The sequence below is a fragment of the Calypte anna genome, chromosome 25 (assembly GCF_003957555.1).
Source record: "Calypte anna isolate BGI_N300 chromosome 25, bCalAnn1_v1.p, whole genome shotgun sequence".
Lineage (NCBI taxonomy): Eukaryota > Metazoa > Chordata > Aves > Apodiformes > Trochilidae > Calypte > Calypte anna.
The window spans coordinates 1,756,219-1,779,580 of NC_044270.1; the positions used below are offsets into that span (position 1 = coordinate 1,756,219).

Sequence of the window (23,362 nt, forward strand, 5' to 3'; positions counted from 1 at the left end):
GGGGGCGGGGGGGGCGGTGTGAGAGGGAGGGAAAAGGAGGGGGGGGGGGGAGGGGAGAGAGAAGGGAGGGGGGGGGGGTGCCCGGCGCGCGCCGAGCGGGAGGGGGGGGGCGGCAGCGCGAGGCGGCGGCGGCGGCGGCTCCGGGAGGCGGCAGCGCGTGAGTGCGGGGCGGGGGGGTTCGGGTTCGGGTCCCCTCCCCGGTTCCGTTCCCGGTTCCGTTCCCGGTTCTTCCCCTCACAACCCCCCCCCCCACGGGATTGAGGGGGGGGGGCACGCAGCGGGGCGGGCCTGAGGGAGGCGGTGCCCCCGAACCTCCCCCCCCCCCCCCCCCTCCTCGTTAAACCGGGACCTTCCCCCCCCCCCCCTCTTTCCCCGCTCCGTTGTTTTTCCTCCAACCCGCCCGAAATGCCCCGAATTTCCGCGTTTTCTCCTTTCCCTCAGGGATCGTTGCTGAAATCACCTCAGGGGGGAGGCCGAAGGGAAGGGGGGGGGGTGCCGGTACGAGGCCTCCCCCGCGGCGGGAACACCCGGGAAGGGGTGTGGGGGGGGTGGGGGGGTGAAGGTGCCTCAGACCTTACCCAGAACCCCCCCCCCCCTTTATCCCGGGACCCCCCCTCTCTGTTCCCCGTTACCTGCCCGCGGCCCGGCCCGGCCCCGCCTTACGAAACCGGGCCCGGCGGTTCCGCTTCCCCCCTCCCGGCCCGAAGCTGCCTCGTATTCCCCTGGGGGGGGCTGATTTATCACTTGGGGGGGGTGATTTATCACTTGGGGGGGTGATTTATCACTTGGGGGGGCCACCCCCTCCCCCTGACCCCCTCCCGAGCCCGGGCTCGTCTCCCCGGGGATGGGGGGGGAAAGAACCGGTTCGTGTCCGGTACCGAAGAACCGGGAGGTGTTGGGCACCCCCCCGGTATTTTTATTGAGGTGGGGGGGAGGCTGCCAAACGCCCCCCCCCCGTTTTTTGGGTTTTTTTTGGTGTTTTTAAGGCACAAAAGTGCTCATTGTGATCCCTAATCCCGCCCCGCAGAGCTGCTGGGGCCGGAGGGGAGGGGGGGGGGCTCCGTGCCTCAGTTTCCCTCCCCCCCCAGTATTTATGGGGAGGGGGGAGTCAAGCCCCTCGTTTAGGGGAGGGGGGGTGGGCTTCACCCTGGGGGTGTCCCGGTGCCTGTGGGGTTGGGGGGGTCAGGGCTGGGTGCCCCCTCCCTCAGGAGCTCTGTTAATCATCACCCACAGCCAGGAGCAAAGTCTGACCCTGCCGGAGCCGACACTCAGGGTGGGGGGGGTCACACACAGACCCCCCCTCTTTTTCCCCCCCCACTGGGGGTCTCAGCGGCCTCCTCAGGGGTGCTGGGACCCCCCCCCCACGCCCATTTTTCCCCCCCCCCCCCCCAGCATGTTCCAGACCCTGTACAATTACTTCTGGTGGGAACGGCTCTGGCTGCCGGCGAACCTCACCTGGGCCGACCTGGAGGACCGGGATGGGAGAGTCTATGCCAAAGCTGCTGACCTCTACATCACCCTCCCCGTGGCCTTCCTCTTCCTCATCGTCAGACACCTCTTTGAGACGTGAGTCCCAAAAGGGGGGGGTCACACACCCCCTCCCACCCTTCCCCAATTCCCCCATTCCCCCCACAGGCCTGGGTGCTGGGGGCACCGCCGCGTGGATGCGTCCCCGACCTGCCTGGGGGTGGCTGTGGCACCTCGGGGGGTCCCGTGGGGCACCTCGGGGGTCCTGTGGACACTCCAGGGGTCCTCAGTGAGCCCCCCCAGATGACATTTAAGGACAGACCCCCCCCCCCCAGCACAGCCCTGGCTTTGTGCAGCCGTGGGCTCTGGCATTTAAGGAGTGATTTGTTGGGCAAACAATGACGAGCGGAGGCTGGGGACAGAGGGGGCTTTGTTGGGAGAAGTGTGTGTGGGGAGGGGACACCCTGCCAGCCCCGGGGGGGGTGGGGGGGACAGTCCCCTACCTCTGGGGGTGACAGATTCCCCCACCCCCGTGACAAAACCCACCGTGGAGAAGCAGCAAGTGGGGTGGGGAAACCGAGGAATTGGGGTGCGGGGAAAGCTGAGCGGCTGCGGGGTGGCAGGGTGGGTTTGGTGGGGCCACATCAGCCAAGTGACGTGGAAATGGGGACATTTTGTGTCTTTGTGTCCCCACCTCCTCCCCCCAGGTACGTGGCCACCCCCCTGGCCGGGCTCCTGAACGTCAAGGAGAAGATCAGGTTAAAAGCCACCCCCAACCCCGTGCTGGAGAAGTTCTACGCTGCCACCACCAAACACCCCAAGCAGGTGAGGTGAAGGTGGGGTCTGGGGGTCCCTAAAATCCCCCAAATGGGTTTGAGGTGGATGGGGGAGGGCAGGGCCCCCCCCCCAGGGCAGGGCAGAGGGGTGACAATCCCTGGTGTCCCCCAGGCTGACGTGGAGATGCTCTCCAAGAAGAGCGGCGTCACGGTGCGGCAGGTGGAGCGCTGGTTTCGCCGCCGCCGCAACCAGGACCGACCCAGTCTGCTCAAGAAGTTCAGGGAGGCCTGGTGAGACCTGGGGCCACCATCCCACCTCGGGATGGGGTGGTTTGGGGGGGGGAAAATGGGGGTTTGGAAGGGGGACACCCCCTTTATCCGGGTGGGGATGGGGTCTGGTGGGTCCATCCCTCTCCCTCCCTCGCCCCGGTGCTCGCCTGAGGAACGTCTGCTTCCTTTTTCCAGTTGGAGATTCACCTTTTACCTTATTGCTTTCATTGCTGGCATGGCTGTCATAGTGGATGTAAGTATTGTGAGTGTGTGTGAGTGTGTGTGAGTGTGAGTGGGTGTGTCCCAGACCCCCCAACACCCCCCCAGACCCTCCCCAAACCCCCTCTGACCCCTCTGTCTCTCTCTCTCCCCTCCCCGTCCCGCAGAAGCCGTGGTTCTATGACCTGCGGGAGGTGTGGAAGGGGTACCCCATCCAGGTGAGTGGGAGAGGGGGGTGGGAGAGGGGAACCAGACCCCCCCCCACAGGGCTGCGTGGTTGGGGGGGTTTCTCTGGGTCTGCCTGATGCCCCCTGAAAGGGACTGAACCCCCCCAGGGTGTCGCTGGCACCCACCTGCAGGGTTTGCACGCTGGGGGTGCAGAAAAGTGCCTGGGACCCTTCTGGGTCTGGCTGGGCAGCAGGGGAAGGGCATTGAAGGGGAAGGGGGGGTTGAAGCCCCTCAGGACCCCCCCCAAAACCTGGGGTTTGGGTTTCAGAGCATGCTGCCCTCCCAGTACTGGTACTACATGATCGAGCTCTCCTTCTACTGGTCCCTGCTCTTCAGCATCGCCTCTGACGTCAAACGCAAGGTGGGGTCCCTGGGGGTGACATCTCAGCAGGGACATCTTCACCCTGGTTGTTGGTGGGAGGATTTGGGGGTGAAGGTAACACCACCCCCCCCCACCCCCTTTTTAAAAAAATGTTTGTTATTTTATCAGGATTTCAAGGAGCAAATCATCCACCACGTGGCCACCATCATCCTCATCAGCTTCTCCTGGTTTGCCAACTACATCCGTGCCGGGACGCTCATCATGGCCCTGCACGACTCCTCGGATTATCTGCTGGAGGTTGTGTCCCCTTCCCCAACCCCCCCTGTTCCTTCTCCTTTGTCCCCTCCCTGACTCACCCCCCCCTCTCCCCTCTGTCCCCTCAGTCAGCCAAGATGTTCAACTACGCGGGCTGGAGGAACACCTGCAACAACATCTTCATCGTCTTCGCCGCCGTCTTCATCGTCACCCGCTTGGTCATCCTGCCCTTCTGGTGAGCTGGGGAAGGGAAACTGAGGCACGGGGTGGGATGTTGGGTTTCGGGTGTCCCTAACGGGGCCGTGTCCCCCCATCCTGGCAGGATCATGCACTGCACGGTGGTTTACCCCCTGGATCTCTACCCTCCTTTCTTTGGCTACTACTTCTTCAACTTCATGATGGTGGTGCTGCAGTCCCTGCACATCTTCTGGGCCTACCTCATCATCCGCATGGCCCAGAAGTTCATAACTGGAAAGGTAACAGTGGGGAGGGGGTGAGGAAGGGGCTGGGGGGGCTCCTGACCCCACCCGAGGAGCTGGAAGAATGGGGGGGGGGTTTCAGGGGAGACCTCCCCACCCACCTCGAGCGTTGAGCCTGCACGTGGGGAGAAACCGCTGGGGTTGCGATGGGGGAAACTGAGGCACGGCAGGAAAATGGGAGCCCCCTCCTCTCTTATCTCCCCCCCCCTACACCCCACAGGTGGTCGAGGACGAACGGAGCGACCGAGAGGAGACGGACAACTCGGAGGAGGAGGAGGAGAAGGAGAAGAACGGGCCCCTGTCCAACGGCCACCCCGTCCTCAACAACAACCACCGCAAGGCCGACTGAGCACGGCGCTGGCCGTGGGGTGGGGGGGTTGGGGACACCCACACAGCAACCCCTCGGATGTCAAACCCCAGAGATGTCACCCCCAGGTGTCCCCTCTGTCCCCTCCATCCTCTTCAGTCCAGCAGAGCAAAACCAGGGCCCCAGTGAGAGCCCCGGGTCTGGCGCGGGGGCTCCCGCTCCCCCCTCGGTGCCATTTCTGTCACCTCCTGCCTTAAGCCACCGCCGTGCCCTGGGGACAGGCAGAGCCCTCGGGGGGGTGGCACTTGTCACCGGGTCCCCGGGGCTCCTTGTTCCCATTTTCCACCCCTCTTTGTGTCCTGCAACACCGGGAATGAAACCCACCCTTCCCCGACCCCTGCCCGGCTCCACCGCCGGCACCACGCGGTGGGGAAGGTGACACAGCCTTGGGGGGGGGACAGGAGGGGGGGAGGTGACACTTTTGGGGGGTTTTGGTGGCGGAACTTGATGATGACACTATGGAAGAAGCAAGGGGAGGGGGGGAAGCTGTAGGGTTGAGTCACTACTGGGAGTTTAATCCCCTTGTTCCTCCTCTTGTCAGTGGGTTTGGAGTTCACCCTCTCCAGGGCCTCTCCCGGTCCCTTCCCAGTGGTCACAGGACAAATTTGCAACTGATTTTTTTTTTTTTTTCCCTTTTTTTTTTTTGGGGGGGTGGGGAATTGAGGGGGTTTGTGTGTGGGGGGGTAGTTTGTTTTTTTCCTATTTATTTGGAAGAAGGAAGGAGCCGGGCTTGGCTCTGCCTCCCGCAGCCACCCCGGGATGCGGTGAGACCTCCCCGTGGTTGTGGGGTGGGGGTGGGGGGGGAAAAGGACCATTAACCAACTCAGACCAAAACGTGTTTTGTTGGTTTTGCTTTTTTTTTTTTTTTTTTTTCCTCTTTTTTTTTTAAAAAATAAAAGGTTAAATATATTAAAAGCTAAAAACTAATAAACTTCAGTAAAAAAAAACCCAACACACCATCAAGGGTTTGGTGGGTGCTGTGTGGGTGGTCCCGGGTTGAGGGGGAGGGGGGGCATAATTTGGGGTACAGATCCCTTCTGCAGTGCTAAAATTGGGCAGATTGGAGGAGTTTTGGTTGGGGTTTTTTTTGTTTTGTTTTTTTTTTTCCCTAAAGCTCTCCACACCTTCAGCCCGGGGTGGCCCCACTGCCTCCTCCTGGGATGACAAAGCTGCCATTCAGGTGGACACTGAGGATGGAACCAGAGCTCCTGGAGGCCCCAGAAAGGTGGTTGTGCTTTGGGTTGGGTTGTTCTTAAATTTAAAAAAAGGGAGGGAAAAAAAAACCCCAAACCAAAGCTGCCTTGTGCCAGCACGGAGCTGTGCTCAGTTTGGGTGCCCCAGGGAGTGGAGGTGGCAGCTGGATTCCCCCCACCTCTAGATTTTGCCTAATATTACCTATTTTTGATTTGATTCCAGTTTGCCAAAAAATCTGCCTCGTTTTCCACCCTCTTCAGTGATTTATTGAACCCTCTGTAGATGTGCAGCTCCCCCACCCCAAAAAAATAACCCCAAACCCCCACGCTTGAACCCAGGGAGGGGAAGAGGAGGGAGTTTGACTTCTGGAGCTGCTGTGGGTGGGGGGCAACGTCCCAGCTTTGCCCTCCCCCCCCCCAATCCCAGCTCCGGGGGGGTCTGTGGGGATGGGGTGGGCTCAGAGCAGCCGCCCGCGGCACTCGATGGCCCCGCAGCAGCACAGGAGTTCTTTGCCCTCCACGCTGCCCACTTCGTAGTTGTAATCCCACGTCAGCTCCGTGCCTGCTCGGATCCTCCTGGGAGAAGAAACAAAGAAATTAAAATAAAAAATAAATCAGCAGAGGTTGAAAGAATCAGCCAAGGATCCTGCCAGGAGGCAAAGCCCAGGGAGCACCTCGGGGTGCGGGTGCTGCTGTTGGCTCCCGAGCAAAGAGACAAAGTCCCCAGTGATTCATTCCTGTGGGGATTGGGACACCCAGGAGAGACACGTGGCAGGGACTCACAACCCCCCCGGGGATGTTTGTGACTCAACTGAGCTGCTCAGTGCCCAACTCTCCTCTTCAGGGAGGTCTGGAACTGCTGGAAGTGGCAGCAGAACCTCCAGACCTGGGATCTTCACCCAACGTCTCCTCACCCAACAACTCCTCCCCCACTTCCTCACCCAACTCCTCCCCGAGTTTCTCCCCACCCAGCTCAGGGTGGGCGCCCACCCCGTGCCCCCTCAGCCCCTTCCCAGCCCCCTCTCCACCCACTTGCTGGCGAAGAAGGCGACCCAGGGGAAGCGGAGATCGTGGGTGTCCACGAAGACGTTCTGCACGAAGAGGTTGGGGCTGCAGCTGTGCTGGAGAGGAGCAGAGAAAACCCCGGTCAGGAGCTGCTGGTGGGGAGCACCAGGATCTGGGAACACTCAGCTTGCCCTGTGTTTCTGCTCCATCTGCTGGAATGACTCCCTCCCCACCGGGGATGAGTCAGAAGATCCAAAGGTAACAGGAGCTGGAAGGACTCGGGAGGACTTGGCCGTCCTGCTGGTCAGGGGGTGGGCAGAGCTCCTCCCAGCACTGCTCTTTTCCCACTTTTTTTTCTTTTTTTTATCCTGTATTTCTCTAATCCTTGGGAGGAGCAGCCCCACTGCCAGGCTGGGTCACCCCAAAGCCTTCCAAGTGGGAGAGGGGAGGTTGGGGCTGGAAGTTGGGAGGCAATGGAGGATATTGCCTCATCTCATAGGGTCAGAGGATGGGCTGGGTTGGAAAGGACCTCAAAGACCATCTAGATGTTCCCCGAGATGATTGGAACATTATCAGGAATTATTTACTGACTGAAAAGTGGAGTGAAATGAGGCAACCAGGTGCCACTAATTCCTAGGGAGTGGCATGAGCCTAATGAGCCCACCTGTGCCTAATTAGGGTGGGCCCCCACTGCGCATGAGCAGGATTAGGGGACTAACCCTAATCAGGCACAGGTGGGTTTAACACAAGCTCATGCCACTCCCTGGGAATTAGTGGCACCTGGTTGCCTCATTTCACTACAGAAAAGTGGTCAAGTATTGGGACAGGCTGCCCGGGGCAGTGGTGGAGACACCATCCCAGGAGGGGCTCACAGAACATGTGGAGGAGGCCCTGAGGGACCCGCTCTGGTGGGCACGGTGGGGTTGGACTTCACCTTGGAGTCGTCTTTAACCTCAGTTCCATGATTTCATGACCTGCCCCAGCCCTGGAGGTGTTGAAGATGAAGCTGGACGGGGCTTGGAGCCAGCTGGGGTGGTGGGAGGTGTCCCTGCCTATGGTGAGGTGGGGTCTGGATGATCCTGAAGGTCCCTTCCAACCCAAACCTTTCTCTGATGCTACGGACGGGATTTCCGACTTCATCCTGCGGGAGGGCTCCCTGCCTGTGACCTGGGTCAGCTTCAAGGTCCCTTCTGACTCAAACCACCCCCTGAATCCATGAAACCTCTGCCTTCCCCTGGCTGGGGACTCACGTTGAGGTAGCGGCCCAGGTTGCCCTCCAGTTTGGCATCGATGATGTAGCAGGACTCCTCCCCATCGTAGAACTGCCGCGTGGTCTTGCGCACCGGGGCGCTCTCCCCCTTCTCGGCCGTGGCCATGTTGGTGGATTTGATGGCAATCCCGTGGGTGGACTTCAGGGCAAAGCCCCGGGTGGATTTCACAGCCACCTGCCTCTTGACAGGACCTGCCAGGAGAGGAGACACCACGTCTTCCAGAAGAGAAACCCCACAAGAAAACCTTGAGGGATCAGCCCAACCCCAACCCCAACCCTGGGCCTGGTGGAGCAGAACAGAACCAGAACCTCCCTCACTGTTGACTTGGTGATAGCCATAAAAATCTCCTGGTTTTCTTCAAGCACCTCATCCCTGAGGGCTGGCTTTGTCACTTCTGTCCCCAGCACCTCCAGGGGAAGCTTCAAACCTGGGGAACCTCCAGAGGTGCCAGGAGCAGCACACACCGTGCTCAGGGCTGCTCCATCTTCAGCCCCCAGGTTTCTCACCCTCCTTAAGGCTCAGCCCTCGTCCTTCCCCCTCCTCACCTGAGCCAGGGGAAGGGTTTTTCTTCTCGTCCCCTTCCTCCTCCTCAGATCCTGAGGAGATGGTCTGGATGTCATCACTGTCATTGGTGGTGCCCTGGGCCTGTCCTGCTGCCGCCTGCCCGGCCTCCCCCTCGCTGTCAGTGCTGCTGGAGAGGGTCAGCACATCCTGAGGAGAGGTGGGGACAGCCCCGGGGTCAGGAACAACCCCCAAGGTTCCCTTTCTGCCTGCTGGCTCCTAGCAGAGGGACCTCCAGGCTCTGGGAAGCCCTTTGGAAGGGGATCGTGCATGTGGACAGCATGTGGGAGCTGGAGAGGGACACAGAGCTGGGGCTGGAGGTGGCAGCAGCTTCCAGGACTCAGGAGCCCACCCTGGGTGATGCTCCAGGTTTTGAAAAGCTGGGAGAAGACCCCAAAACCCAAAGGATGTCTCCCTGAGGACAGGGGAACCCCCAGGCAGGAGAGGAGCACAGGCACAACCTCAGGAGAAGCTGGAGGTCCTCCTGGGTGTGGTTGGAAGCTGGGACAGGGCCAGGTCCCAGCCCAGCTCCTGCTCACCTCGGGGTTGGGCTGTGTGGCCAGGGAGTGTCTCCTGCTCTGCAGCAATGCTGTCCTGCTCGTGGGCCTCCGGATCCCTTCCAGCTTTGGGGGGCTGGGGTTGTACCCATACAACCTCCCCAGGTCCCTCAGCCTGTGGGGAGAGCAGGAGAAGAGCTCCCAGATCCATCTCCAGGGGGATTTGTTAAGCAGGGAGGGAGCAGCTGAGGACCACCAGGAGCTGGAGAAGCCCCGACCCTCCCAGTGCCCCTCCCTGGTGTTCCCACAGCCACGGGGCAGCCCTGGAGCTGCAGGATTCATCCAGAGGGGGATTTGGAAAGGAAAAACAGGAAAGAAAAGAAAAAAAAAAAAAAGAGAAAGTAAGGAACCTCACCCAGGCATTTTGATTGAATCTTCAGGTTCCTGCAGAGGGGAGAAGGACAGAGGATTAAAATCTCCCCCTTTTGGAGACACCCCGGGGGGGGGCAGGAGCTGCCCCCTCCCCCTTCAACCAGCCCAGGGTCCCCATCCCACCCAGCAGATCCCCAAACCCCCTCTGCAGAGCAAGGGGTGAACAGTGAGCACCTCCCCCTCCTGGGCTGTTCCTTCCTCACCTCTTTCTTCTCCGTTTTCATCTCCCCATCCAGCTCAGGCTTCTCCCTCTCCCCGAGCTCCATTTTGGTGCCTTTGGCTTCGCCTCCTTCGCTCGTCTTGAAGGAGGAGCTGCTGTCGTTGTCCTGGAAGCCCTCAGCCACGGTGTTGGAGCTCAGCCACGAGGCCACCTTGTTCTTGGAGGTCTCCTCTGACACGGGCAGCTTGCAGGAGGTGGCCACCCCCGTTTCCTCCTGGCCCAGGTGCCTGGTGAGCCCCGAGTCCTTGGAGGCCGTTTCCAGGTGCCCGTTCTCCTTCTGGCCCCGGGTCTGGCGCCTCGTGGCGTAGCTGCGCCAGACGGGGCTGGTGCTGAAGTCCTCGTCCTTGCAGAAGTTGTCATCAGAGCTGTCCTCGTTGGACTCCTCCTGCTCCTCCGTGCCCGTGTGCTCCTCCTCCTCATCCTTCAGGTCCACCCCGCTGCTGTCAGAGGAGCACTTGGCGTCGCTCTCGTAGCCTTCCTTGAAGTTCTCCACGCTCTCGATGTGATCCAGGTTGGCAAAGTACTCGTCCCCCATCTCCAGCCCCTCTTTGTCTGCAAAGTCATCCGTCAGGATCTTCCCTGGGAAGGAGGGAAAGGAAACGTGAGCTCCCCGGGGATGATATTCCCACCCCATCAACTCCATCCTCACCCCCACAAAGCTCACGGAGGAGCAAAGGGAACCCCAGAGTCACACGGAGTCTTTGACCTTCAGGATCACCCAAACCCAACCCTGGACAAACAGGATGGGCACCACTTTATCCCAAAGCCAGGATCACCTCCTAACTGGGGGGGAAGGAAAACCTGGAGCACGTGGCTGACCTACAGCTGAGCCTCATGGAGATCCAAGCTCCACAAGTTGCTCCAGGAGAAGGTTGAGATTGGAGATTGGGAGAAACTTCATCAGTGGAAAGGTAACAAAACCCCAGCCCAGGCTGCCCAGGGAGGTGGTGGAGTCCCCATCCCTGGAGATGTGGGGCTGAGGGCCATGGGTCAGCTCTGGGATGGCTGGAATTTGGGTTAAAAGTTGGAAGAGTTGGGTTCTGGTTGGACTTGATAATCTTAAAGCTCTTTCCCAACAATCCTGTCCTTCTGTGACAGCAGATCCACAGCTGGACGTCAGCAGGGGGCAGGAGAACTGGCTCAACATAAACTTCTCATTCTCTGTTTCAATCCTACCTGCTGATCCCTCCCTTCCTCCTGATCCCTCCCTTCCTCCTGATCCCTCCTCTCCTCCTGATCCCTCCCTTCCTCCTGATCCCTCCCTTTCTCCTGATCCCTCCTCTCCTCCTGATCCCTCCCCTCCTCCTGATCCCTCCTCTCCTCCTGATCCTTCCCTTCCTCCTGGTCCCTCCTTTCCTCCATATCCCTCCTCTCCTCCTGATCCTTCCCTTCCTCCTGGTCCCTCCTCTCCTCCTGATCCCTCCTCTCCTCCTGATCCCTCCTTTCCTCCTGATCCCTCCTTTCCTCCTGGTCCCTTCCTGCCTCCTGGTCCCTCCTCTCCTCCTGATCCCTCCTTTCCTCCTGATCCCTCCTTTCCTCCTGATCCCTCCTCTCCTCCTGATCCCTCCCTTTCTCCTGATCCCTCCTTTCCTCTTGGTCCCTTCCTTCCTCCTGATCCCTCCCTTTCTCCTGATCCCTCCCTTCCTCCTGATCCCTCCTTTCCTCCAGATCCCTCCCTTTCTCCTGATCCCTCCTTTCCTCCAGATCCCTCCCCTCCTCCTGATCCCTCCTCTCCTCCTGATCCCTCCTCTCCTCCTGATCCCTCCCTTCCTCCTGATCCCTCCCTTCCTCCTGGTCCCTCCCTTTCTCCTGGTCCCTCCTACCTGCATAGATGCAGACAAAGGAGCCCTTGGCGATGTCATCGAGGCACCTGATGCCCCAACCTTTGTTCTGGGTTTTGAAGAGCTGCAGTCGGACCTGGAGCCCGTGCTGGACCAGGCGGTTGGTGCACATGTTCACATCACACTTGCACCTCTTGTTGCACTCATAAACTCTGCCAGGAAGGAGAAGAAGAACAACCAAAGCTGCTGGAGAGATGTCCCCAGGCTTGAGGTGGCACCAGGGGATTGCAGGGGAGAGTGAAATGGGCTGGAGGTGCCCCAGGGGGAGGTTGGAGATTGGGAACAATTCCTTCCCTGTGTGGTGGAAAGTTGGGAAGGGCTGCACAGGGCAGTGGTGGAGTCACCAGCCCTGGAAGGGTTCAGAAAATAAAGGTGTTGGTGTGGTGCTGAGGGACGTGGTTGGGGTGAGGGTTGGATTTGATCTCAGAGGTCCTGTCCAACCCTCGTGGCTCTTACTGCCAGGTCCCACAGGAGCAGAGGGGTCACCAGGAGGTTCCCAGCACATCCTGGGCTCAGAGGCCACGTTTCTGGGGTTGGTGTTGAGGGCAGGAGAAGGCAGCAGCAGTGCTCACCCCGTGGGGAGACATTCCTCCAGCCTCTTGTGTTGGTAGCCAGAGTTGGGGTTGATGAGCCCACCCGGGGTGCAGCCAGTGGCCTGGACAGTCAGCTGGTGACAGGCACACTTTGACCTGGAGAAAGAAGACACAAAGTCCACCCCCTGGCCCAGAGCTGAGTTTTCTGCTTGGCAGGAAGGAAAAGGACCTGGGTGAGGGGGGGGGGTTGACCCAGAGTGTGCCCAGGTGGCCATGAAGGCCACCAGCATCCCAACTGGTATCAGGAATGGTGTGGCCAGCAGGGATTGTCCCCTTGGTGAGGCCACACCTGGAATCCTGGGGTCAGTTTTGGGCCCCTCACAAGCAGAAGGACATTGAAGGGGTGGAGTGTGGCCAGAGAAGGGCAACAGCCCCAAGGTGCCCCAGGGGAGGTTTAGATTGGAGACTGGGAGAAAGTTCATCATGGAAAGGGGGATTGATGGAACACCAACCCAGGGAGGTGCTGGAGTCCCCATCCCTGGAGGGGCTTCAAACCCTGGAGATGGGGGGCTGAGGGCTGTGGGGCAGCTCTGGGACTGGTGGGGTTGGGTTAAAGGTTGGAGTTGGGTTAAAGGTTGGTAGAGTTGGGTCAATGGTTGGTGGAATTGGGTCAATGGTTGGAGTTGGGTCAATGGTTGGAGTTGGGTCAATGGTTGGAGTTGGGTCAATGGCTGGAGTTGGGTCAATGGCTGGAGTTGGGTCAATGGCTGGAGTTGGGTTATGATTGGTGGAGCTGGGTCAATGGTTGGAGTTGGGTCAATGGTTGGAGTTGGGTCAATGGTTGGAGTTGGGTCAATGGTTGGAGTTGGGTCAATGGTTGGAGTTGGGTCAATGGCTGGAGTTGGGTCAATGGCTGAGTTGGGTCAATGGCTTGGAGTTGGGTTATGATTGGTGGAGCTGGGTCAATGGTTGGAGTTGGGTCAATGGTTGGAGTTGGGTCAATGGTTGGAGTTGGGTCAATGGTTGGAGTTGGGTCAATGGTTGGAGTTGGGTCAATGGCTGGAGTTGGGTCAATGGCTGGAGTTGGGTCAATGGCTGGAGTTGGGTCAATGGCTGGAGTTGGGTTATGATTGGTAGAGCTGGGTCAATGGCTGGAGTTGGGTCAATGGCTGGAGTTGATCCTAAAGATCTTTTCCAACCAGATGTGAGAGGAAATCCCATCTTTTCTTTCTTTTAACTGGTGGGGGCAGTTGGATTGCAGTCGGACCCAACGATCTGGAAGGTCTTTTCCAACCTGGATGATCCCATCATCATTCTGGACACGCTGAAGCCAAACCCATGACCCAGCAGATCCACGTGAGCGGAGCAGCCCTGAGGGCTGGGAACCCCTCTCCCCCCAGCCCCAGGAGGCACCTACTTGTCTCTGCAGCCATCCTTGCAGTCACAGCCCACCAGGAACTCGGAGCTGGTGTTGATGTAGACCCCCTTGCCGGGGATCCTCTCCTTGCTGTAGGCCACCTGGGGTGGGGGGGTGTTGTCAATCTCGTTGACACAGGAGAGGGGAACGTCCTCCCTGCCCTTGGTGATGTCGGCGATGTAGTAGAAGGGTTTGCAGGGCTGGAACTTGCGGTCCACCAGGACGTAGGGATCCAAACAGAACATCTCCAGGAAGAGGAAGTCACAGTCTGTCTCGAAGAGGTACCTCTCGATCTCCTGCATGCTCCTCAGGGACAACCCACAGGGGGTTTTGTAGAGCACGTGGAAACCCATCTTGCGGTTGACGCGGCGCCGCGCCGTCATCCGGCGGAAGTCGTAGAGGAGGGGGATGAGCAGGGGGTTCTTGCTCCGGTACTGGTCCCGGGCAATGGGCCGGACCCGGGACAGGCAGGTGGAGCTGCAGACGTGGGGGAGGTAGAAAAGCTTCTCCTGGGGGGCACGGTACGAGGGCTCCGTGGGCACCCGGTCCAGCATCCCGTGGAACGGCGGCGGCAGCGCGGCGGGGGTGGTGGTGGTGCCACTGGGTTGGGGGCTGGAGTGGGGAGAGGGGAAGAGTGAGGGGGAAAAAGAGGGGGGGGGTCTGCAGAGGACAAAAATAAACCCACCCCTCACCCCCAAAAATCAGGTGTGGAGGAGGCAGAGGGGAGCATGAGGTGGGTGTGGGCTCTGGTGGGTGCTGCGGAGGAGCCGCTGGGGGGGATGAGGTGAAGAGAAGCCCCAGGAAGGTTCTAGAAATGGGAATTTGGTGTGGAAAAAGGAGGGTGAGAGCCTTTGGGGCCAAGGTCCCACTGGGGTGAGGTCTGGTCAGAGAACCTCCAAGCTCAAGCCAACAACAAAGCATTAAGCAAGAGCTGTCTGGGAAGGAGCTCGAGGTTGGGGTTGACCTCTGAGGGGACAAGGACCCCCTCAGCCCCCCTCAAAACAAACCCCCACCCAACCAAAAAACCCCAAATCCTCACCAAACCTCCCACCACCACCTCCCCAAATCCATCAGGGAGCTGGAAGGGGGGAGAGGGAGGAGAGGAGCAGAAGCTTTGCTCACCGCTGGGTCCTTCCTGCTGTGGGGGGGTCAGTGAGGATGGGGGGCGAGGGGGAGGACTGCCCAGAGCCCACCGAGCTGGGACGGAAGGAAGTGCTCTTCTTGGCCACTTGTTTCCTGCCCTGGGCTAGCTGGTTGTCAGGGCACCTGTGGGAGGGAAGGAGGGAGGTGATTTGCAGGAGCCCTCAGCTTGGGAGACACCAAAAAGGTCCCAAAACACAGGGCTGGGGTTGGAGGCACAGAGGGGCAACCACAACAGCCCCCCCTAAACCCCCCCTGCAGCCCCCCAAAGAGACCCCGAGCAGGTTTTGTCCTGGGAAGTGTGAAAATCAGGACATTTCTGCCAATTTCTGAGCCCCCCCCCTCCCAGCAGCACTCAGCCACCTCCTGCTGTGGGAGGCAGGCACTGAGGGGAGGGTGTTTGGGGCAGGGGGGCAAATCAGGAGGTGAGGAACCCCCCCCCCAGCAGCAGAGAGCTTGGGGAGGCTCAGCCTGTGGTGCAGCAGTCCAGGGAATGCAAGGGAATCATGCAGGGAATGCAAGAGGATCCCTGAGGAAAAGGCTCCCCCACACCTCAGGAAGGGGGGAGGCACCTGGAAGCCCCCAGCCCCCATGCTCTGAGCTTCTGTGACCCCTTCAGCCCCATGGAAGGGGAAAAAGAGGTGGAAGCAGGCAGAGGATTTCCTCCAGGTGGTTGTGTGAGCTGTGCAGAGAGGGGGAGAGGAGGAGGAGGGGACCCCAAACTGCTCCCTGTGTGTCAGCAAGGTGCAAACACCTTGCAAGAGAAAAGCTTCCCCCTGCAGGCTTGGTAAAAACTCCCTGGCAGGGCAGGAGAACTCGAAAGGGAAACCAGAGAGGGGAGAAACCCAGCACCTTCCTCCCAGTGAAGAGAAGACCAAGCTGAAGGAGCCTTTCTCCCACTGTTTAATCATCTCCCAGCACGGGGGGTTGAAGGCTGAGCTATCAGCAGGACCTGGGTGGATTTACAACCCAGATCCCCTGGAGCAGTTTGGGCAGGGCAGAGCCTGTGCTAGAGACAGAGCACCAGATCCTAAAGTCAAGACCTCTGTGGGGAAAAGAGATAAATCAGCATAAAAAAAAATATAAAAATAAGAGTTTCTGGCAAGTCCTGCAAGGAGGGGGGAAAGGCCAAAGGAGAGAGTGAGCAGGAGGGCTTCTTCCTGCAGTCCTGCTCCCTCCTCTCCAGGGCACATCCCTCCTGTGCCCTCAGCACCTCTGGGTGTCTGGGTTGGGCTCAGAGAGAACCTGAGAAGCTCTGGGTTGGGCTCAGAGGGAGCCTGAGCAGCTCTGGGTTGGGCTCAGAGGGAACCTGGGCTGCTTGGCTGCTTTCCTGAAGCCAGAGCAAACCCTCAGCTTCTCTTCTGGGTGGTGGCAGAGCTGAGGAATGAAGCTGTGAGGACTTCCATGCTCAGGTCTTGGTGGGAATGGCACAGGAGGAGCATTTCCAAGTTATTCCCCCCACACACATCCAGGGGGGGAGGTTCTACTGCACTGGGATTTGGGAGAGAAACCCCCTGCTCAGGCTGGGGGTCTCTGCTGCTGCTGGGCTTAAAGAGAGTCTGGTGAGGAGAGGCTGAGGTGACATCTCCTCCCTCCCTGCTGCAGGGGACAGGGACAGCAGCAGAAGTGCTGGCAGGGGGCCAGGCACCCACGGAGTGGGGTGGGGAACCCACAGTGGTGAGAGAAATGAGCAGGGGTGGCACCTCTGTCCCTTGAGAAAGGGTCCAATTCTTCCCCCAGCACGGGCTGAGGTGCCCTGGTGGAATCCAAACCATTCCTTTCATCACATGGCTGAGCTCTTCCTTCCTCCAGGCCTCCTCCAGCACTGGCTGCTGCCTCTCAGAAGGTCCCTCTGGAGCCCCTGGCAGCAGGAGTGACAGCAGGGGGGTGACTCGGCTGTGGCTGAGCTTTAGGGGGTTTGGTCCAGGACCACCCATTGATCCCGAGTTCTGAGCCAGGAGGAGGTCAGTCCAAGTGGAGGGACAGAAGGCAGCCCGGGGCCAGTGCCTGGAGCGTGTGACACGAGGGAGCAACTCAGACTTTTGGGGGGAAGAGAAGGAGCAAAATCTTCTGGGAACAGCTCAGGGTCGAAGCTTTAGCCCTGAGGGGTGCTGTGCTGCTGCCTCTCAGCTCTCCCACCCCCAGCTGCTCCTCCTGCAGCTTTCAGCTCATCGTTTCCCCCAGAAGCTTGACTCAAACCAGGCTGTGTAACCAAAAACAAGGAGGAAACCACCTGAGGACTCCCCAGCGTGGTGAGGGAGCTGCCTGGAAGAGCTGGAAAGGAAAGGAGGAGGTGGTGGGAGCAGGGAATTGGCTCCAATACTCACTCCATCTCAGCAGGCTGTGGAGAAGCAGCTCGAGGGGGCAGTGAGGCTGCTTGCAGCTGCTCCAGGGCCTTGTACTGGGTGCCAGCACCCATTAAATCCTGGGTGTACTGAACCACGGGGCCTTTGCTGCGGACAGCTCCTGGCAGGGGAGGGCAAAAAGCAAAGTTTCAACAAGGAAAACCTCTCCCAGCAGCTGAGGGTTTCTTGCAGGAGCCCCCAAGATGTGGCTTTGGTTCCTTGAAAAAAGCCTCAAGGGGAAAGAAAGGTCTCGAGCACTGACCCCAATTCCTTGTGGCAGCCACAAAGTGTTGACTGAGCTCCTGAAAGAGTGGAGTCTTGGCAAGGAAAGTCTCAGCCATGAATTTGCTGGAGTGGCCCCAAAATATTGATTTAGCTCCCCCAGGACAAGCAACTCCTCACCAAACCTCCACCATCAACCCAAGTTTGTTGGAGTGGCCACCAAATATTGATTTGATTCCCCAGGGCAACCAGAACAGAGGCTCTGGGAGGCACAGCCAGTCCCCTCAGTGGATTCTGGCCACTTCCCACACCTCCACTCTGCTTTTGGGGCATTTTTTTTTGATGCCAGATGAACACCAACAAAAATAACTCATCTCCATCTTCCAGCTCTGGTTCTGCTTCGGAAAGAAAACCAAACCCAAACCAAAACCCCAAACCAAAACCCCAAACCTCCCCAATCCTGAAGCCATCCCTCAGATCCCTCAAGGTGCCACCCACCAACGTTGGGACGAGTCCTGGTTTGTCCACTCTGCTTCTTCTCCTGGGTGGAAGCCGTGGAGGTTTTCATGCTGAACATGGGCTCCAGGCGCGTGGAGCCGCGGTAAATCCACTCGCAGCGTTTGTCGTCCTGCAAGCAAGGAGGAGGTGGCACTGCCAGCACCCCTGGAGGTCCCCTGGGGGTTATTTTTATTTTTTTAGGGGGGAACTGGGTGTTTTTCCAGGCAGCAGAACCCAAAGGTAAGGAGGGAAAGCGTTGCTTCTTGATAAAAAATATGTAAAATCACAGAGGGAGGGAACGTGGAACCTGAAGCCACCTCCAAGCTGGGAAAAGTCCCAATGTTGAAGACCCCAAACCTGGAATTTAACTCTGTCCTCAGGCTGACAACCAAGGAGGTGCTGCTGGAGAGAGCAAACTCCCTCAGGAGCTGAACCAACTCCTCTGCACAACCCCAGGCTGCTCCAGGCCAGGGAGGTTTTGTTTGCAAGCGCAGCCCCGGGGTTATCTGCCAGGAGAGGAGCCAAGGCTGTGTGGCTGCTCCCCCACAGGATTCCAGCAGGAAGGATACCCCAGGAAATGGCACCTCCTGCTCAGTTACTCTCCTGCTTCCCAAGCCAGCACTTGTTTTTTGGGCAGAAGACAAAGCTGGGGGCTGGCATGGAGGAAAGGACCCGATGCCAGTGAGGGAGTGGATGTGTCAGCCCCAACTCAACCCAACTGAAGCCTTTCTAGAACGAGGGGAAGTGCCCTACCAGGAATAGGATTTTGACCAGGCTGCCATCCACTTCTTCCACTCTGGATTTCCACCAGGTGCCTTCCCACTCTGTTTTGATCAGCTGCCCACTCTTGAGCAGCACCATGGGCCTGTTGGGGTAGGCAGTGATGTACTCCTCGATGAAGTCGCGGCAGGAAACGTCCTCGATGTCTTGCCAGGTTTTTTTCACTGCCCAGGAAAGGGATAAAAAAAAAACAAAACAGAAGAAAGAAAAAGAAGAAAGACTCTTCAGAAAAAGGCCCAGGCTTCCCTCCACCCAAGGCCAGGGCTGGGTGACTCACGTGGCCTGCAGACAGGGTACAGCTCCCACTCCTTGACGTAGGAAGCGTAACCGTCGTCGAAGAAGATGAGGAACCTGGAGGAGAGGGAGGAAGAGCTGGGGGAGGAGCTGGAGGGACAAAATGCAGCCCCCCTGCTCCCCCTGCCAGCCCCCAAAGCCCCCTGGGATCAGCCCTGCGGGATGAGGAGAAGCTGAAGGCTTCACTCCTGCCCCCAGACAAGGAGCTCTGCAGCTCTGCCGCTTCCCCGCTGAGGCTCTGCCAGAGCCAAGAGAGGAGAAGGGAGAGGAGGAGAAGGGAGAGGAGGAAAAGCAGCCCAAACACTCCTCAATCCTGCCAGAAAAGATGATTTTGGAGTTTTTGGGACAGAGAAGCAGAGGCTGCAGTCCAGGTGCAGTTATTAAAGGCATTGTCAGACACTCTGGAAAGCAGGAGGGTGAAGATTTCCTCCAGGAAGCTCCCAAGCCTCAAGCACAAGGTCTGCAGGGCCCTGCCCCCCGTGGTTACAGGTGCCCAAACCCATCCCAGAGCTGCTCCTTCTTCTCCTGAGATGCTCTGGCAGTGCCCATGGCCCCCCAGGGCTCCTCCTCCCCACGAGGAGTGCCTGGAGGAGGGCAGGCAGCCCTCAGTCTGACCATCTGGGTGGATTACCAGAGTGGTTTCTCACTCCTGGGAGAGGAGCAGCAAACTGGAAGCTCCACCCAGAGCTGGCAGAGACCAAACAGAGTGAAGAAAGAAGGTGCAGAGCAACAACCTTCAGAGCCACATCCCCCACACCCCCCAGGCAAGGATTTATCTCCCAGAACAGACAAACCAAACCCCCACTGCTGGTTTGTGGGGTTTGTTTTTTTTTCTTTTTTCCCTAAAAAATGACCCGAAAAGGGAGGAGTGGAAGAGGAAAGGAGGATTACCTGTCTTTATTCTTCACGTTTGGGGTCTCAGCCACGATGCCAGCATACAGCCAGACCTGGTTCCCATCTTTGTACTTGCCCACCACCCTGCTGCCCACGCAGTGGTTCTCGGGTGAGGGGTGGAAGTCGTAAGCAATGTGATTGCCCGAGAGCAAACTCTTCCCTTTGTTATCAAATTTCACCTTGTACTTCTTACCAGCCCCTGAGAAGACACAAAAAAACCCCCCAAAACCCCAAAGCCAGAGGTTTCAGAGCAGCCTGACACCACTTCCCTCAACACTTCTCAGACTTCTTAACTCCCGAGGTTAAAACGCGGCTCCTCCTCCCCCTGAGCTGCTCCTGCCCCCTGTACCCCTCCCCAAAACGATCCCAGGAGGGTCGTACCCACTGTCTGGATGGCAATCAGGGTGCCTTTGTGCCACGTTTTGGTTCTTTTCTTGCCCAGGATCCTCATGCCAACGCTCAGATCCCCGTCGTTGCTGAGGTCGCTCCCAGCGGCTGCCGGGCCGAGGGGCTGAGGGGTGCTGGGGGTTTCCTGAGGGCTCTGGGTCTCTGCCCAGGAGAGAAAAACCCAGAAAATGGGGTTAAAAACTATCCAAAGGTTCCCTCCATCCCTCTGGAGCTGGAAGAAAATCTGCAGGAGGTGGATTTTTTGGGGGGCTTCTCTCAGCCAAAGTGCCTCAGATTGGAGCGACCAACGAGCGAGGTTTCAGCAGGGCTGAACCTTCCCCCTTGGAAAGGGCACAAAATAAACCCCCAAAACACCCCAAAAATTGGAATTGACCCCAAAAATTTGGAATTGATTTATCCAACAGGATCTGTCCAGGAAATGGGGGGGGGGGAGACAGGTTTTTCACTGTTCAGAAGGAAAACTTCCCAGGCCTCAGATTGGAGCAACCAATGAGTGAGGTCTCAGCAGGGCTGAACCTTCCCCCTTGGAAAGGGCACAAAATAAACCCCAAAACACCCCAAAAATTTGGAATTGACCCCAAAATTTGGAATTGATTTATCCAACAGGATCTGTCAAGGAGAGGAGGGAGGGAGACAGGTTTTTCCTTTTTCAGAAGGAAAACTTCACAGGCCTCAGATTGACCAATGAGTGAGGTTTCAGTGGGGCTGAACCTTCCCCCTTGGAAAGGGCACAAAAAAACCCCCAAAACACCCCAAAAATTTGGAATTGATTTATCCAGCAGGATCTGTCCAGTAGAAAGGGGAGGGGGGAGACAGGTTTTTCACTGTTCAGAAGGAAAACTCCCCAGGCCTCAGATTGGAGTGACCAATGAGTGAGGTCTCAGCAGGGCTGAACCTTCCCGCTTGGAAAGGGCACAAAAAAACCCAAAAACACCCCAAAAATTGGGAATTGATTTATCCAGCAAGAAAAGGGGGGCTTGGGGGACAGGTTTTTAATTTTTCAGAAGGAAAACTCCAGAGGTTTGGAAGCAGGATGGGCTGAGGGGAAGGGGACAGCTCCCCCCACACCTTTCTGCAGCGCCTGTGCTGTCATTTTCCTGTTCACAGCATCCATGAATTTCTGGACATCCTGAGCAGATTTCCTCATGGCAGCCATGGCTTCCCTCAGCTGCAAAAGAGAAAGCCAAAGTGAAAAGAAAAAACCCATCAAAACACTTGCTTTTTCTGTTTTTAATGATTTGCAGCCCGACTCACCAAGCTCTGATCCTTGGCGCCGCGGGCAGAGCTGTCACCTGAGGTTTGAGGAGAAAAACAGGGATTTAATGAGTGGGAGAGGCTCAGAGCCTGACAAGAAGCAGAAGAGGAGAGACTGAACTGTGCTTGGGGACGGTGTCGACGCTCAGGACATCATCATCCTCCTCTTCATCCAGGATCTCAATCACTTCCATGGGCTGAGCAGCTGCCTCCTCGTCCTCGGAGCTGCTCTCCCGGTACTGCAGCCCCAGTTTGGAGTAGAGATCCCTGACCAGCACCTCGAAGTTCTCAATGCCCCTGGGAGGAGGGGAGGGAAAAGACAAGGAATGAGCTGCACATCCCAGAAAACCACAGGAACCACATCCCAGAGAACCACAGGAGCCACGAGGAACCAACCCACTGCTGGTTCCCCCTGGGGAGCGTCAGCCTGGGAGCTCCCCCAGCCCCCAAGGGAAGGGTTTGAGTTCCCCATTTGGGTGTTTCACCCCTAAAATCCCATTTCTCCACTTTTTTTCCTCATCCCCGGGGCACGTGGAGCTCCTGCCCAGCTCGGGATGAGGGGGGGATTCCCAGCAAACCCACCTGGAAGCATCCAGCACCAGGCTGTCCACTCGAGCCACCTCCTCCTCCTTCTGCCTCAGGCAGAGCTCCAGCTCCTCCAGCTGCTGCCTCCTCTGCTTCACACACTCAAACTGCTCCAGCTCCTTGTCGATCACCTCCTGGAGCTCCTCCAGGGAGATTCCCAGCTCCTCCATCACCTCCTGCTCCAGCTCTTTCATCTCCTCACAATCCATGGCCTGAGAGAGAGAGAGGGAGGAGAAGGAGGAAGGGGAAAGCACAAGGATGAACCCAACGCCCTGAGGGTGCCCGGGGCAGGCTGGGGAGGGGGCTGCAGACCCCCCCTCACCTCAATCTGCCCCTTCACACACCCCCTGCCCTCGTTCCCTCTTCCCCACAGACCCCTCCTCACTTCAATGTCCCCCTTCAAACCCCCTCTGCCCCTCTCCCCAAGCCCCTCAGACCCCCCCTCACCTCAATCTGCCCCCTCACACCCCCCCTGCCCTCATTCCCTCCTCCCCTCAGACCCCCCCTCACCTCAATCTGCCCCTTCAAACCCCCCTGCCCCACAGACCCCTCCATAGCCCCCTCCGTGCCCCCCTCCCTCTTACCCACAGACCCCCCCTCACCTCAATGTCCCCCTTCAAACCCCCCCTGCCCCTCAGCCCCCTCCTCACCTCAATCTGCCCCCTCACACCCCTCCATGCCCCATTCCCTCTTCCCCACAGACCCCCCCTCACCTCAATCTGCCCCTTCAAACCCCACAGCCCCCTCCCCCTGCCCCACAGACCCCTCCTCACCTCAATGTCCCCCTTCACACCCCCCTTGCCCTCTGCCCCCCAGCCCCTTTTTCACCTCAATCTCCCCACTCACACCCCCCCTGCCCCCTCCCCCTGCCCCACAGACCCCTCCTCACCTCAATCTGCCCCTTTACACCCCCCCTGCCCCACAGCCCCCTCCTCAATCTCCCCCTTCCAACCCCTCTGCCCCCTCTCCCCCTGCCCCCCAGCCCCCTTTTCACCTCAATCTGCCCCTTTACACCCCCCTGCCCCCTCCTCACCTCAACCCCCCCTGCCCCCTCCCCCTGCCCCTCAGCCCCCTCCTCACCTCACCTTGCCCCCCCCACCCCTCAGCCCCTCAGTGCCCCCTCTCATCCCCCTCCCGCTGCTCTCCCCCGTTCCCCCCGGTGCCCCCCACCCCTCTCTCTCTCCCCACATCCCCCCGGTTCCCCCCGCTCCCCCCCCCCCCCCCGCACTCACCGGGACCCCCGGGCCCGGAGCCGCCGCTGAGGAGAGGAGAAGCGGCTGGGGGCGGAGCCTCCGCACCGGAAGCTGTGTGACGTCACTTCCGCACACGGCCCCCACCGGCCGACGGCCGCTTGCTTCCCACCACCCCCTCCCGGAAGGGCGCCCCCTACCGGTGGGCGGAGTTCCAGTCCCGCCCCTTCTTCTTTGCCCCGCCCCTTTCCAAGTTTGCCCCGCCCCTTCTCATTAGCCCCGCCCTCTTCTCTTTTGCCTCGCCCTCTTCTCTTTTGCCCCGCCCCCTTTTCCCTCGCTCGGGGGCGGGGCTCTGCCGCGCTCACCCTACCCTGCTGGCCAGCCTTGGCCACACCCCCC

The 23,362-nt window shown here is 59.0% G+C and overlaps 2 protein-coding genes and 1 long non-coding RNA gene across 8 annotated transcripts; 2 read left to right on the forward strand and 1 right to left on the reverse strand.

Annotated features, from left to right (window-relative positions):
• Positions 1-122: 122 nt before the first annotated feature.
• Positions 123-5,267, forward strand: CERS2 (ceramide synthase 2). Of its 3 annotated transcripts, none has more exons than XM_030465124.1 (11): positions 123-157; positions 1,393-1,566; positions 2,175-2,292; positions 2,416-2,534; positions 2,709-2,766; positions 2,900-2,950; positions 3,229-3,321; positions 3,451-3,579; positions 3,666-3,772; positions 3,860-4,013; positions 4,237-4,365. In XM_030465124.1, the coding sequence occupies exons 2-11, from the start codon at positions 1,394-1,396 to the stop codon at positions 4,363-4,365; spliced, it is 1,131 nt and encodes a 376-aa protein (XP_030320984.1). In that variant the 5' UTR covers positions 123-157; position 1,393. The 3 variants fall into 3 exon arrangements, with proteins under 3 accessions (XP_030320984.1, XP_030320985.1, XP_030320986.1); XM_030465125.1 differs by having other exon boundaries at positions 124-141; XM_030465126.1 differs by lacking the exon at positions 123-157 and having other exon boundaries at positions 1,394-1,566; positions 4,237-5,267.
• SETDB1 (SET domain bifurcated histone lysine methyltransferase 1) lies at positions 5,071-23,066 on the reverse strand. Of its 4 annotated transcripts, XM_030465105.1 has the most exons (22): positions 23,006-23,066; positions 21,771-21,985; positions 21,310-21,485; positions 21,189-21,226; positions 21,003-21,102; positions 19,908-20,075; positions 19,524-19,725; positions 18,616-18,689; positions 18,312-18,502; positions 17,559-17,688; positions 16,821-16,959; positions 14,476-14,619; positions 13,354-13,965; positions 11,976-12,092; positions 11,386-11,555; positions 9,546-10,141; positions 9,326-9,354; positions 8,953-9,085; positions 8,398-8,563; positions 7,832-8,043; positions 6,609-6,697; positions 5,071-6,152 (listed from the first exon to the last, which is right to left on the reverse strand). In XM_030465105.1, exons 2-22 carry the CDS (start codon positions 21,980-21,982, stop codon positions 6,035-6,037), a joined length of 3,816 nt encoding a protein of 1,271 aa, XP_030320965.1. In that variant the 5' UTR covers positions 21,983-21,985; positions 23,006-23,066; the 3' UTR covers positions 5,071-6,034. The 4 variants fall into 4 exon arrangements, with proteins under 4 accessions (XP_030320965.1, XP_030320968.1, XP_030320967.1 ...); XM_030465107.1 differs by lacking the exons at positions 5,071-6,152; positions 6,609-6,697; positions 7,832-8,043; ... (6 more) ...; positions 13,354-13,965; positions 14,476-14,619 and adding exons at positions 15,546-15,770; positions 15,803-16,500; XM_030465108.1 differs by lacking the exons at positions 5,071-6,152; positions 6,609-6,697; positions 7,832-8,043; ... (6 more) ...; positions 13,354-13,965; positions 14,476-14,619 and adding an exon at positions 14,978-15,538.
• Positions 6,697-11,428, forward strand: LOC115599666. Its single transcript, XR_003988562.1, has 6 exons — positions 6,697-6,839; positions 8,041-8,573; positions 9,579-9,824; positions 9,913-10,073; positions 10,275-10,473; positions 11,394-11,428. It is a non-coding gene; the product is annotated as an uncharacterized LOC115599666 (long non-coding RNA).
• Positions 23,067-23,362: the final 296 nt, after the last annotated feature.